At 43.4% G+C, this 14567-nt stretch overlaps 1 protein-coding gene across 4 annotated transcripts in view; it reads right to left on the bottom strand.

Moving 5' to 3' along the window:
- Nucleotides 1–3840: 3840 nt before the first annotated feature.
- SATB2 (SATB homeobox 2) overlaps nucleotides 3841–14567 on the bottom strand; it is a 137963-nt gene continuing 127236 nt past the window's right edge. For all 4 annotated transcript variants that reach the window (XM_064451938.1, XM_064451937.1, XM_064451936.1 and 1 more), the window contains exon 11: nucleotides 3841–7002. In XM_064451938.1, coding sequence (XP_064308008.1) covers nucleotides 6547–7002 — 456 coding nt within the window. In that variant the 3' untranslated portion in view covers nucleotides 3841–6546. The remainder of the gene's footprint in view (nucleotides 7003–14567) is intronic.

The raw sequence follows: 14567 nt of genomic DNA, 5'->3' as shown, positions 1-14567 counted from the left end.
CAGCATGGAGTCCTCAGAGCCACCCACTGTGGTCCTCCACAGGGTCTACTCATCCTTGGTCTCACTTTGGTAGCTCAGATCTGGCTCATCCTCACTGGCTCACTTCACCACAGCTCTTGCCAGCAAAGGCGCTGACCTGGGGTCTCAGCCAGGTAAACTCCTAGGAGGGGGATGCACACCAGGCCCTGGCAGTGCCAGAGACATGAAGCACATTCAAACATTGCCCCAGAACTACAAAATCCCCTTCTATTATTCTTGCTTGAGAGTGAAAACACTGCATGAGACAAAGGAGAAATTCTCTTCTCTGATCTTCCCTTGCCAATCGCTTTCCTGTGTCTGGATCTCTGAGCTACCTTATGGAGCAAAAACAGCTGTTCTACTTCAGGAGGGCTCTGATTTTTGTCTGAAGGCACCTGACCCATCTCTCAGGCTGCAGGAGCCCTGTCTATGCTGAGCCAGGTACCTTGCTACTCATATTGGTCCCATAATTCCTGCTCTTACAGCAGCCCTACAGTTCTCTTGGTCTTGGGAGGAACGCTTAACACACCCTGTGCCTCTTCCATACCTCATCTGGTAAGAATTTGCTAGTGAACACTACCTGCATTTCTGCTCTTGCAAATTACACTGTTGATTAAGATTGGTCACAAAAATAAAGTCTCTTTTCTGAGAACATTTCACTTGAGATCTTGACCCCATGCCAAGGTATGTCATTTCTCATGGTTAATGAGATGAAAAGCTACAATTATGTAGCATATATGTAGAATATGTGTATATATATGTATATATGTAGAATATATGTAACTTACACAGTGACAGGTAGTATCTGTGAACATTCGAGGTTCACAAGCAGCAAACAGCCTTTTTATTAAAAAGCTTCTCCTCCTGTCATTATCTTGATGCACTCTCAAAAGGACTACAAGGAGAAACTCTGTCACTAGCCAAGGAGATTTTTCCTTGAAATAGCCACAAGCAGCCTCAGCTGAACACTAAGGCCTCAATTCAAGAAAATTCACCTGATCAGAACAGCTACTTTAGAGGCAAAAAGATGTCCTTCAGTACCTGGGACTTTCAACCAGAAGAGAAAAGCCTAACAAAAACCAAAGCCAGGAGGAGAAAGCCAGACAAATTCCCATTAGACTATAGTACAGATTTAGCAGGGAGAGAAACCACCATTCAGACAAACTACTGAGGGCAACAGTAGATCTTCCAGCTCCTGAGAGATCAAGACCAGACGCCTTCTGAAGGGTAAATTACACCACTCCTCTTAGGAGGAAATGGCTGTAGCTCCTGAAACACACAGGATGGAGGGGATGACTCTTGCCTTGAGCACATGCTGCCTTTCAGGCAGGGGTGGCAGTTGCAGAGCTGGAGTGTGGTGTGCCTGGTGTGTGTGTAGGACTCCTGGCAGAGGTGAGCTGCTCAGCAGCAGGGCAGCCTTCACGCAGCCAAACCAGTCAGGGGAACAGCAGCCACAGCTCACCAGCTCTGCACGTGAGCCTTGCCTTGCCTCCCACCACCTTTATTCCCTGCCAGCTCCAGTGAACCATACCCGCCAGTTGAGCAAGACCAGCATTTGGCCATCAGCAATCAAAAATTTTGGAAGGAGAGGGAAAGCCTGCAGAAATCTGCGCTTGAACTGCTGCTGTCTCTCCCTTACTCCCATCATCTTTTTGACTGAGGTAGGGCTGACTCACCCGCAGCACTCTATCCAGTTGGCAAGTTCCCCCGCCGTCTGCACCACAGCCGAGGAGTGAGCACACAGGTTTCCTGCTATCGCAGAGAGATGGGGCTTTCACGCTCCTGAACTGTCTGTATGTGAGCAAAAAGAAGGGGATCTTGGCAGGGGTGCCAGAGCCACCTCTTTCCATCCTTGCTTCCACGAACCTTTGCAAAGGTTTCAAGGGTGGCCTGCATGTGCTGTTCCTTGTTGGCTTTGTCACACTGCCTGCTCTCCAAGTCTCAGGCTGCCAGCATCTCTCCCCTGGATGACTTGGCTCCTGTAATTTTGTGTTAAAACTGGTATGTTTTTTTAATGGCTATAAATAAGTTAAAACTGCATCTTTAATTAATCATTGCACTTTATATTGTAAGTGGAGATTTTTTGTAATGACTCGTTTATGATTTTAACATGCCATTTGCTTACTGTCAAATGATTCTAGCTTTTATCCCACCACGTTTAACAAGTTCAGGATAGAAACAAAATTTCATCAATGAAGGATTCTAATCCATTTGGTCTACAGCAAACTATTGGTTGCAAAGTGGGAAGAGATTGAGCGGATCCTTATATCTAAGCAACAATGAACTTCAGGCAATAGTCAGTATGTTCATATTAAAAACATTTTAAACTAATCTTAAAACATTTATTTTTCACTCACAGGTTTGAAATTGGAAATACATCTGTCTGGATGGCTACAACATGAACAACAAATAGGAGCAGCAGCATGCAAAGTATAGAGAAGTAGAAGCACTGATAGAAACATTTCTACAATAGCAGCTATTAAATGACTTTTTGTTAAAGTTTGGAGGAAGAACCCGTTAGTTTATGGGATTTTTCCCTCCAATTAAAATACGTGTATATGAGTGAGTGTGTCTTTCTCTAAATATCATTTAGCCATACACACACAGAGTGCATGTAAAAATTGTCTATCAGTGAAGTGACAGCTGATTCTCCTTTTGTTTCTTGTCCCACTGGCAGGCAGAAAAGGACAACCAGTCCAACACCATCAGCATCTGCACAGCATCTGCCCGGGGCACAGGTGCAGTTTTGAAGGCCAGTTCATGCCCTCTGTCACCTCCCACGCCCAGGGAGACCAGTGGAACACCAGCCCGGCCCGCCTACCCTGTGCCTGGGGACTGTGCCTGACACCCAGAGCAGGAGTGGTTCACCAGCACCAGGCTCCAGGTGCTCTGAGTTACAGCCCTTTCCTGATACAAACAGGAAACTCAAGTGACAAGCAGGTGGCTGGATATCCAAAAACATGGTTATTTCCCTCCCTCGTCTTAGCGCCCCTCATTTTTTTTCTCTCAAGGGAGTGCATAGGTATTTTATACAGGATGTGAATAAGCCAAGAAAAGAAGAACTATTGCATTGGAACTAGAAAAAAAAAAGGCAAAAAAAAAAAAAGCAAACAAAAAAACCCAAACCAACAAACAAACAAAAAACCACCCCACCTTTTAAAAATTGCTCTACCTCAATTCCTAGATGACTCAAATCTGACATGCAGTATATGATCGGTTTGCTCGAATTGAATCCAGGCACTCACCACTTTGTTAGCTTAAGAATTTTGAGCAATTTTTTCCATTTATCTGTATTCTCCCCAAAATCATTTCACACATTTCTCAGATACATCTATCCTTCCGGCATTCCTCTAGACACTCAGTAGGATGCCCTGCTATAAATATAATAAAGCCTTTTATTATGTCCATTAACCATGGACATGTGTGCTCCAAAAGTTTCCTGACACGCAGTCATTTGTGGCTTTTTAATTATAAACAGAAAATATCTACCAGCAAAAGAAGGCGGCAGACTGGAAGAGGGTCTTTATGTATGTGTTTTGAGTATGATCTCCGATGGGCTGACGACACCCACACCCTCCCCCGACCCTGTCGGGGACTCTCTGTGTGTGCGCATACGTGTACACACAAAGCCAGTAACGCAACAGATCAGCCTCGGGTGACAGAGGTTTGTCAGCTGGGCCGACCCTGGGGGGCTTCTGCAGCTTTTCAAGCCCCAATAACACCTCTTTTTGCAGTATGCCAAAATGTCCCCCTTCATTTTGCAGACCTTGTTCCGCTTGAACTCAGCAGAAAAGAAAAAAGGCCCAGTAAATTACTTGACAAATTAAGTCATATTTATTGAATGCGTTTTATTTCAACAACCAAAAAATTCTAACAGCCTAACAATGCACATAAGTTAAAAATTAATTATCACTTAGTGATAACAAAGATAAAGTTGATTTACATGGAAAAAAGAACATTTACAATATGTTAATCCTTATTCACATTGTTGATACCGCAATAAAACACAATTTGTTTTTTTTTTTATTTTTTATTTCACAAAAAAGGCGGAAAATTGTGCTTTGTTAAGAGGCACTACAAGAAAAGTTTCTTTCTCCAAATAGATATTATATGATGGATATTGAATAAATAGACATATATGCATTGTAATTCGCAAAGTTCTGGCAAGACCACAGGCTAAAATGCCCACAGATTCACTTAGAACCACTGCAAAATTGGCAGTGAAATTAAAAATAAAAAGGCAAGACTCAGCATTGAAAAAATACCTAATAAAATTTTTGGTTGAAGTGTAAAAGATACCAAATACCAATGCCATCATCAGATGAACAACCTTACATAGCTCGGGAAAATTCGGTTTCCTTTCAAATGTATGGAGTGATTTCAGCTACAGGATAAGAAGACAGTTTCGAAGGAGTAGCTCTGAGAGAAACATAAAGCAGCAACCACTGAAATTCTGATTAAAGCTGCAGCATACTACAGAAATAAAGGATGAAGAGCAAAAGGGGCATTAAATAAGCAACCCACCATCATTTTGCAAAGGTATATGAAATTTATGCAGAGATACTTTCATGTTTCAAACTAGTTTTGAAAAAAATCCCTTAAAAACTCCAGAGGTTACTGAGCAGCTAGAATTAGCTTGTATTGCAACGTCTTCTCCCTGTATATTGTCTGTTCTGAGTAAATATCTACACGTAGAGGTTTGTTTTTCGTTTTTAACTCCTACCTTTTATACCTTTCAAATATATAAATAGTATTAACAGTTATATTACATTGCCTGGTGTAGTAAAGAGAAAGTAACTTTCAAAGTGATATTGCATGAGGTCTTTGTCAAGGTTACATGAAAAGCCCATGTGAAAAAAGGATGAAAAAACCCAGAAGCCTTGGTGGTACGGTTATGACTGCAGTTTGAAGAGGTGTCTGAAAATCAATCCAGCTGCAAGAGTAGCAAAGGTGAGGTCTTGTCTCAGAAATCATTGCACGGAAGTGAAAAGTAAAAGCTACTTGGTGTCTCTTTCGACATGATGCCTCAGAAGGGGAGGATGCTATAGTAGATTGCAGCTTTAGTGCTCATGCCACTGAAGAGTCAGTCAGTATTAGCTCTGCTTTATGTAACGTAGCTGCTAGCTAGGCCGCTGCGAAACCCTTCGACAAGGAGGTGGACGGGTGTGAAGGGCGTGGCCCGCCCGCGGCCCCCCGCAGCAGGGAGGCCGGCAAGCGCCCGCGCCTCGGATGCCGCGCGCAGGAGGTGGGTTGCAGCCTGGGGGACCCGCAGCTGAAAACACTTCATTTCACTGGCACAAAACACGCGACATGGAGGAAGCCCAGCTAAAACAGAAACACGGGGGAGGCTGGCGAGAAGGGCAAACGGGAAGTCAGCAACGCAAACCCTCGGTCTGTCAGCAATTTACTTGGACAGGATTGTTGGGATCGTGGCATTTTGTGTCCCGAAGTAACTTTACACTTGTGTGTGTGTGTGTGTCTGTGATTCACCTCAGTATAAACAAAAAGCAACAACAAGAAGGAAGCTTATAAATTTTAAGATCTGAAACAGAGAACAGGTAAATAAAATCCACAGTAAAATGTGGTTCATAGTATGAATTCCATACATCAAATCTCAACACATTATCTTTCTCTTTCTATAAAGACCTCGTTAACGGACAAGTCTTCTATGCACTGAATTTCAGTTTTAGTCATCCTGAATCCTGTGAAAATTCATCTGTTCACTATGGAAAGGATGGAAAGGACTGTCTGGAGAGCGGAACATGCTGTATCCTTTTAAGTGTGCATTGTGTTTAAAGTACTTTAACTTACTAGTTTTCTTTTTAAGGTGCCCTGATTTGTTTTTCCATTTTCTCTCTTTTTTTTTCTCTTTTCTTTTTTTGGCAGTGTTGATTTATGTCTTTAAATACATACCTCAAAAATTACCCAACAAGTTGCCAGATAGGAAGCCATATAATAATAATAAAAAAAAAAAATCAGGGATAAACATAGAAAATAAATAGGAATTCAAAAATAGTCACCACACCCTGAGAGCAGGCGGCAGTTTATCAAAAAGCCAAAGCAACTCATTGTGAAGTGGTTTTAATACATAAACAAGTCTTATCTTTAAAGAACTCATTTCACAGTCTATACTTTCAGGTTGTAAAGTTCCGTCCCATGCAATTTTAATATATATATATTTTATGTAAATATATATATATACACACAAAGTTGTAAATTTTCCTTCATTGATTTCATTGGACTTTTTCTTCCCATTTACTTGCTCGATGTCCCTTTCATAAGTGCAAGATTAATGAAGGCATAATCCTACGTGATTACAATGATTACTTCAGTCAAATGTAGGAAGTATAACACTCGAGTGTCTGTGTCAAGGCGATGTCTGATCGGGCAATGCTGAATTTATTCGGTTTGCACATGGATCATGCGCAACGGAAACAAAAAAACAAAAAGTAAAAAGAGAAAAAAAAAAAAAAAAAAAACCAGGAAATCCTCGGATCAAGGTATTGCTTTCTGCGCTCCTATCTCACATTATCTCTGGTCGATGTCTGCTGGAGCTGCCTTGCTTTTGTCGGGGTTCTCCTCCTCAGGCTCCACTTTGTACATTTCCTCAGAGCCCTCCTCACTGTCGTTCTCCTCCGACTCCGTCAGCAGCTCCTCATCCTTGTACTCTGCCACGTCAACCACCGTTCCCAAATGCTCTTTTAGCTTCCCATGGTGCTTTACGTGGTAACGCTGGTTCTGGAAGAATTTGATGATGGTGTGTTTGGGGAGATCCAGCTGAGCAGAGAGGGTGTGGATAGCTTCCTGATCAGGGTAGAGACCCACGTCATGGATAAAGCTTTGAAGGATACCTAGAGCTTCCAAGGAGATCTTGGTACGGGATCTTGGCTTTTTGGCACAACTGTCCTCAGCGGGTGGAGGAGGCGCCTCTTCTCTAGGTGGGGAGTTCTCCTTCGCAGGCTGGGACTGCTGTCTGTGCAGCACCTACAAGACCAAACAGACACAGGCTTCATGCATACGCTGACCCCCTCCCGTGCTTGAGATATGGGCACTTGTACAGGTCTTTACATAGGGTCTACTTTGTTTTGGTGAAGAAAAGTACTAACTAATATCCATTTTCCACTACCTTTCTTACCTGTAAGACAGCTGCACCAGTAACTACAGGCTGAAAGGAGGAAGCGATAGAAAAGGCAAACAATATAAATAAATACAAAACCACAAAATAAATAATAAATACAAAATGTAGGTGATAAAAAGAAATATAAAATAGCCAAAATAAAAATCAAGTCCAAAGGTATTACAGTTTCATAGTTATGATGACTGGCCAGTTCTCCCATCTCAGACAAGTCCCGCCTCCCGCCTTGCTCCTTTTCTTCCCGTTCATTGCTTCCACTTGTCTTTTTAGGCTAAAGACTCTCACCCTTTCTACAAGGTGCCTAATACCACAAAGGCCTAATCACACGTGGGACTGTCAGGTGCTACTTTAGCATGAATAATGATTTGACATTAAAATCCACCACAGCTGCTTTATGACAAGAAAAAAAAAAAAAAGTCCAGACAATTGTTCTAATTTCCCTTCTATGGAGAGCGACATCGTAGTCGGTTCAGTTGCTTCGCAGAGCTGGCTTTAATGTATCTCTTGAACAGACTTCTCTGTATGACATCTGTATTAATTTCACTAGTTGAGGAGTTCTGAGTTCAAATAATTATATCCCCACATTCTGAGAAAGCCTCTGGGCAAACATGGTTTTCAGTCTTGTAACAGATTTTCACCAGCAGTATCTCCTTTTCGGCACATTTAAAGAAAGCATATGTAGCTCTTAATCTTCCTAACAGCCACTTAAAATGACTAAGAAACGGCCTTGTGCAGCCCTTATTCCAGAGGAAAAAATACCTGCTCTGAATTGTTAGAAATACAGAGGAGCTCCATATGCTTTCTTTAAAACCAAATCTACACAAGAGAGATTACTGGCAAAAATCCCCTACAGGATTGAGGGCTGTATTTGCCCAGAGGTTTCTTCAGATGCAGAGAAATAATTATTAGAACTCAATGCTACAGAGCTAACAAAATCAATATGGATAAATATTTCCTTCCACAAATAAGAGGGAATTCTGGCTCTTCACCCAAAGAAGAAAACGTCCCTGCTGCAAACTGTAACATCCAGAAAATCAATGCTACATTAAAGCTCTCTCAAGCTGGGGGGGGGGGGGGGGGGGGGGGGGGGGAAGGATAAATAACAGAAATGTGTGGAGAACTTGCACTGAATTTTACACACATACAGAGTCCCCAGTAAAACGCTACAGTAGTTGAGTTGTTAATGCAAGAGGGAAGTCCACTATGGAATATCAACCTGTTATGCAAATAAATAAAAAGGCTCTGTGCCAAAGAGCCCTTTATTCACTTCCTTCATCAAACGTTGCTGTCACAGTAATTGATAACATCAGTGATCTCCAGTCACAGTTTTTGAAAAGCACATCAAAGTCCCCAGGCGCTGCCCACCACACGCGTGTGGCCGCACAGCCAAACCTGGAGGAGATGCTGTGAAAACGACCCGACCTGCAGCCTGGTCAAGGGAATTGCCTTTCTTCTGCTGCACCTGACGGCAGCGGGAGCCGCTCAGCCGGCCACGAGGGGCTACGCCTCCGGCTGCTGCTCAGCACCAGCCACAGGGGCAGGGCCCAGCGCCACGTCCCCAGCGCCTCACCGAGCAGCGGGTGTGTGCGCGAGGGCGTGCACGTGCAGGCACACAACTGCACGTCCCACCGACTGCCGCTGCTGCAGAGCGATGCTCGTGACAGCAACGGAAAGGACCCAAACAAGGAGGCAGCTTCACGGCGGCTCCACACTGTCAGCTAAAAGCAGGCATCACCACCGGTGACAGGCAGGGCTTGCCACGCTCCTGGCAAGAGCCGCCGGTGGGCAGAAGCCCTGCAAATGTTTTTCAGTGCCAATAGATTGATTTTCCTCCCAAGCACATAAATACTCAGATTGTCATAGACATGGAGCTAACCAAGGAGCTGGGGAAAAGGAGGAACTCAAATGGAAGTGACAGATATTCTGGTTTATGTTTTATTATATCTCTTGTAATAAAAGAGCATAATGTTCCAATGAGCGGAATCACTCAGCTGTTCTTTGAGGATTTCTTTTTTGTCCATGGATTGTTTTCAAAGAGAAGGACCGACTTTTCCAAATAGAGGGGTTACAGATGAGGGTCGGATCCATACCTACATCAGCAGGGAGCACTGAAAGCAGCAGAGCCAGGATCACTGACACTCGCTAAGGAGCCAGCCCCATAAATTTGTTACACAGCCCCTACCTACGTTGTCTCCTTTATTGTGCCCTCTGGTCCTGGCCCCTGACACTGTAAGGACTTACCACCACCAATAACTTGCCAGGGAATTTACAGACAGCGTCATATGAAAAGCCTCAAGTAGCATTGCTAATCAGAAGCTGAATTTAAGTAGCAGATAACAGAGATAGAAACACATCAGAAAGAGTGCAAATTACTCAGCTCATTCTCGTTGGAGTTGGAAGTGGGCATTTTTCCCCCTTTTCAGTTGACAAATAGCATGAGAAACGATCCAGCCTGAAAAATGTTACAAGACTTCCAATCAAATATAATGATGAAAAAAAATCCAACAATACAGGATCAGCAGCAGTAAAATGTTTAATTTGAAGGAGATGAAGAGATGCCTACAGCATCTATAAAGCAATCAACCAAAGAGAGGGCTGAGAGCGGGAGGGAAAGAATAATTTTACTTAACCCTTCCTCTTCTGGAGTGACCTCCCCATCCTCTCCAGAAGAGAAAACACATAACTCGGGGGTTATCTGTATAAAATATTGGAAAAAGATTGTATTTTATTTGAGTTACTCTTTCCCTAAATAACACAAAACGCTAAAGCTACTCCTATAACAGATAAATCTCATGATTTCACTAACTTGTAGGGGCTTGCTCTGGATTTCCAGTGGCATTAACAAAGGATTTCAGTGACACAACACTGCCCATACACAGAGAGATGGATCGATGTGCAGAATTTCCTTCAGGTTTAGACTGTGATCAGTTTTGTACTCGTTTCTGATAATATGGGCTATTTCATATAAAAAAGCATGCTTTTTGATGGGAAACATGATACAATACAAGATCTAAATTACCTTTTTGTTAAATATTTGCTTTGAACTACATTTGTAAAGCACATTGGTCGATTTGGGCAATTTCTTTACTTCATGTCCAACTCTGCACGCCACAGCCTCATAGAGGAAACTACACATTTTTGGCAGTTCCAATTTTCCAGATTTGGGGTCATTATTATGCTCTTAAATCTGCAGGTAAAATTTCCACTGGCTTCACACACTGCTGTGCACACTCTGCCATAACACTTCAGGTTTTGGGTCAGTGCTGCCCTGTTTCCATACTGCAAAGGAGGAAACCCCACTGATCTTCAGCGATTGAAGTACAGGCTGCAGTGCATCCTCCAGTGCAGATAAACCCCCCAAATGATGGTCTGACCTACTGTGAAACACCAGGTGAATGGAGGGCTTCAGAGAGAAAGATAAAAGATGGCCATGCTCAGCTTTCCTTTTCCCAAGAAAGCTGGCGCTGGGCTCGGGAGGGTGTGCATCCTGGTTTAAGTGCACCGTGCCCTCTGTTCCCACCCCCGCCTCCTTCTTCTGTGCCCTCACCACTGCTCCCTGGCCACAGGTGGGGCAGCCTCCTCCTCCTCCTCCATGGACACCACCATCTGGAGCTGACTTCCCTTCCCCTCCCTCTCTCCTCACTGACTCCCCATCTACTTTCAAATTAAACGTGAAGATATAGATTTCCTTCCATGCCCACAGGACTTATTTTTTCCATGCCTCGAAGAGACTTCATTTTTAAATTCTACAGGCATGGCTGCCTTCTCAGCATTTCAGAACAGCATGGGTACAGAAGATGCCACTTTATGAAGGTTCATTCAGGTAAGACTTTAACCTCACAGACAAACTAATCTTTTCAAACAAATTAACCAGCACTGGTAGAAAACTTGCATGCAAACAAATACGATGGAAGTTGACTTTAAAAGATAAAAGTGACCGGTCTTAAATCGCACCGTACTGAAATATGATTTGAAGGCCACAATGAAAACCAGCTGGAAGCCATGTGTAAAATATAATAGTACATGCCTACAGGAAAGGAAGTGAGATATTGAATGATTAAGTTTAGGAGAGTATATAATGTAATGTATCATTACGGGACTGATCAGGATTACTTGTAATAAGCTAAGGGTTTGTGGTCTTTCTAAAATCCAAAGCCAAGAATTATTGGGGGGAAGGGATCACCGTACTGTTTTACACATATCCGCTCCCCACGTCTCACGATGCTCCCACAGGAGAAACCCGACTTTGGCAGGCTGGGACAGCCGCGTTCCCACAGAAAAGAGAGGTGAGCGAACCCAAACTGAATGATGAACGTCATGTAATTGCAGTCTGTCTCTGCACTGTATTTAATTTTGGCTGGACTCACTATCCCACTGATGTTTGTTTCCATTTCCACCCACTTTCTAGCTAGAACTAGACACGTGAAAATGGTGAGTCGCTAAGGGGAGCCAAGCAGGATGCTTGAGCAGGGTATGCACACGCACTCGGGCACCAGCTGCAGTGAGGCTCTGGGCTGACAACACTCGCTCCGTGAAACGCCACCTTTCGTTGCCTGAACAGCCATTGCAGCAGATTAGAAATGGGAACTGCATTTCTACGTGAAAGCCCTGAGCTCTTTTGTTTCGTAGTGTGGTTCTGCTCTTCCCTTTGCAGACAGGATTAGTCATGTGAGCTCCTTTCCAACTGGTTTTGCTGAGGTGATGATGTGCCCCTTACTATGAGGAACACCAAAAATGTTACATTCTCAGAAGACAAGGCTGCATTTGCAACAGAGACTGCCCTTGTTGAACAGACGGTGCCTTCCTGTGTGCACAGAGAGCGCACCAACAGGTACCTCGAGCAGCGTGTGTTGGCCAGTACTGATTCTCATAACCCAAACACACAGGAGCAGAGTTGAGTAGATTGGCCTTCTCTTCTCCAGAGCAGGAAGGGGTCTCACTTTTTAGCTTTCCTTCACATTTACGTTGCTCATGTAGCCAGCCATGACACGGTATCATACCAAGGACTTTTATGCCAAAGAAAGCAAGTTTTTAACCTACTTAAGGAGCCCAAAATAAAAGCCAAGAAAGAATGCCCACACTTTACAAAATGTAGGTTCAGTACCTGCGTTTGGTCCATCTGACACCAGCCATCTACTACATACCTTACAAGCCATTCAAGACGAGTCAGCAGGATTTACCATCAGTTTGACTCAATGCAAAAACAGATTCACTACATACTCTATGTAAGCAAGCCTATTGGAAAAGCTCTTTCCCAATGACTAGCTGAAGTCCAAGGGAGGGCAGAGGACAAGCCTCAACAAGGTGTTCAGCTGCATTTTGCTGAGACCTGAAGCTGGAATTTGCAACACTTCACCTCTGAATGCTAAGAGTTCCCAGGCAGTGCCTATCTACCATGTTAAGAGTTTACTTAAGAGACAACCTCCATCATCTTGCAAAGAAATCTGATACGTAGAAGGAGGCACTGTCTGTCGCTCTTAGCAGATCTTTCTTACAGGAATAATCTGCAGGAGATATCTATTCAAACAACCAGCCTTACACTCGCTACTCCCAGTCTCTCACAGCTTATCTTCGTATACAGAAACGTGCAAGAAGAGAAGACACCAAACTGCTGCCATGAACAGGCTTGCACCCTGACAACCTCCCAGTCCAGGACTCGCAGGGGTAAGAGCATTAATTAGACGCAATCACTGTGCCAAGACACTTTACAGGTTTCCTAGGAATGTCTGTACAAGAAACTATAGCAGAAGTTACAATTTGCACCTGTGTTCATTTCTTTCCTCTTAAAAATGTGCTTGTTAGACTACTCCCTTGCAAAAATATATTCATATAGGTAAACAGTACAGCACTAGTCACAGCTCCAAATGAAGTATTTTCTTTGGGCTCATTCTCACAGCAGTGATTTCACACCTTGACACCATAAAGCTGTGTTAAAGACTGTGGTTTAGTTTCCTTGCTTTTCTTGGATTATACAGTATCCTAAGGTCAAAACTCAGGAAAATCCAAAACTGTTATTAAAAAAGAAAAAGTATCTATGAAGTGATGACAAATTGCAGACTACAGGTGTTAGATTACATTTTGACTCCAGGCAGGTTTAATATACTTTAGTTTCCTTTTACAATTGCCCTTAGCAGGTACTGTTATCGGTAAGGGATTTAAAAAAAATATATGGTACTCAATAAAAGAAGACCGTGTCAAAAGAAATCAATATGAGCGTGCAAAATGGTAGGAAGTCTGACATGGATAAATATGTTCACTTTCATCTAACTTCAGCCTGAGCTTCTTTTAATTTTGTAGCTCAAATGCTAGCCACACATCCTGTGCATTTTCCAATGCAGCTTAGTAATTGCTTCACAAGAGTAAGCACCATTATTAGAGGTAATTATAATACACGTTTGAGATATGATGTACGCCGGCTCATGCAAGGCAGACCAAACCAGCCAAGCAAAGCTGGTGGCTACAACAACTTGTAACCCAGCAGGCCTGGGTCCTATTCAGTTGCAAAGACAAAGCAGTCACACAGTAAAAAAAATCCCCCAAATATTCAGGCTTTTCCTATCGCCCTTCATTGGCTACCAACCACCACTGGAGCCAGCATATTGGATCAGACAAACCCCGAGTCCTAAATCTTTCAGCTCTGAGGTACAAGTCACTCTCAGAGCCACGCAAAAGGGGAGTCAGAGGGAACTACGAGGACAGAAATCAGTTCCACAGGGAATCCGAAGTCAAAGGCAAATTTGGTTTCCAGGCTGGAATGTGAGCTGCTTGAAGTGATTCATTTCAACATCTTTGGAGCACGCTCACCACATGCTTCCCTTTGCTTTATGGCCATCGCCTTGCTTAAGGGCAGGAAATAGGCAGCGATCTGAAAACATGGCAAGACACTGAACAAACACCCAGTCTCTGAAACAGTGGCCCCATCCTGCAATTTTTCTCCAGGACCAAACTGTGAAAACTGGTCAAAAAGGTGACTAAAAAGACAACAGGAAGAAAGAAAAAAAACTCAAAAAATAAGAAAACTTTCAGTTGCACATTGCTTTTTCCACCCCACGCAAAGTGATAAGCACAAGCATTAGCAAAACGCAATTAATCTTGACTTGAAGGCGGGGGAAGGTGTCTCCCCCCCCCCCTCCCTGGCACACGCTGCTCCCATTAATGCTAACAGGAGCTTAGCATGCATCAAAGAGCAAATACACCACAAAACATTTTTAAGAGCTATCATCACTGGAGATAAAATATAAATTACAGCCTGATTACACTGCGCTGCTAAGAGGCTACACGTGCAGCGTAGCTCGCAGTGAAAACTGGAGATGACCAGATAACTTTTGGACACGTCTAAGGTTACCCTAAAACGTCTGTGCGAAGGAATCTTTCCTTGTCTTTGCTTTCCTTTCAAGAAGCTGTGGCACTGCTG

The sequence above is a fragment of the Phalacrocorax carbo genome, chromosome 5, assembly GCF_963921805.1.
Source record: "Phalacrocorax carbo chromosome 5, bPhaCar2.1, whole genome shotgun sequence".
Taxonomy (NCBI): Eukaryota; Metazoa; Chordata; class Aves; order Suliformes; family Phalacrocoracidae; genus Phalacrocorax; species Phalacrocorax carbo.
This window is presented reverse-complemented; position numbering and strand designations above follow the sequence as displayed.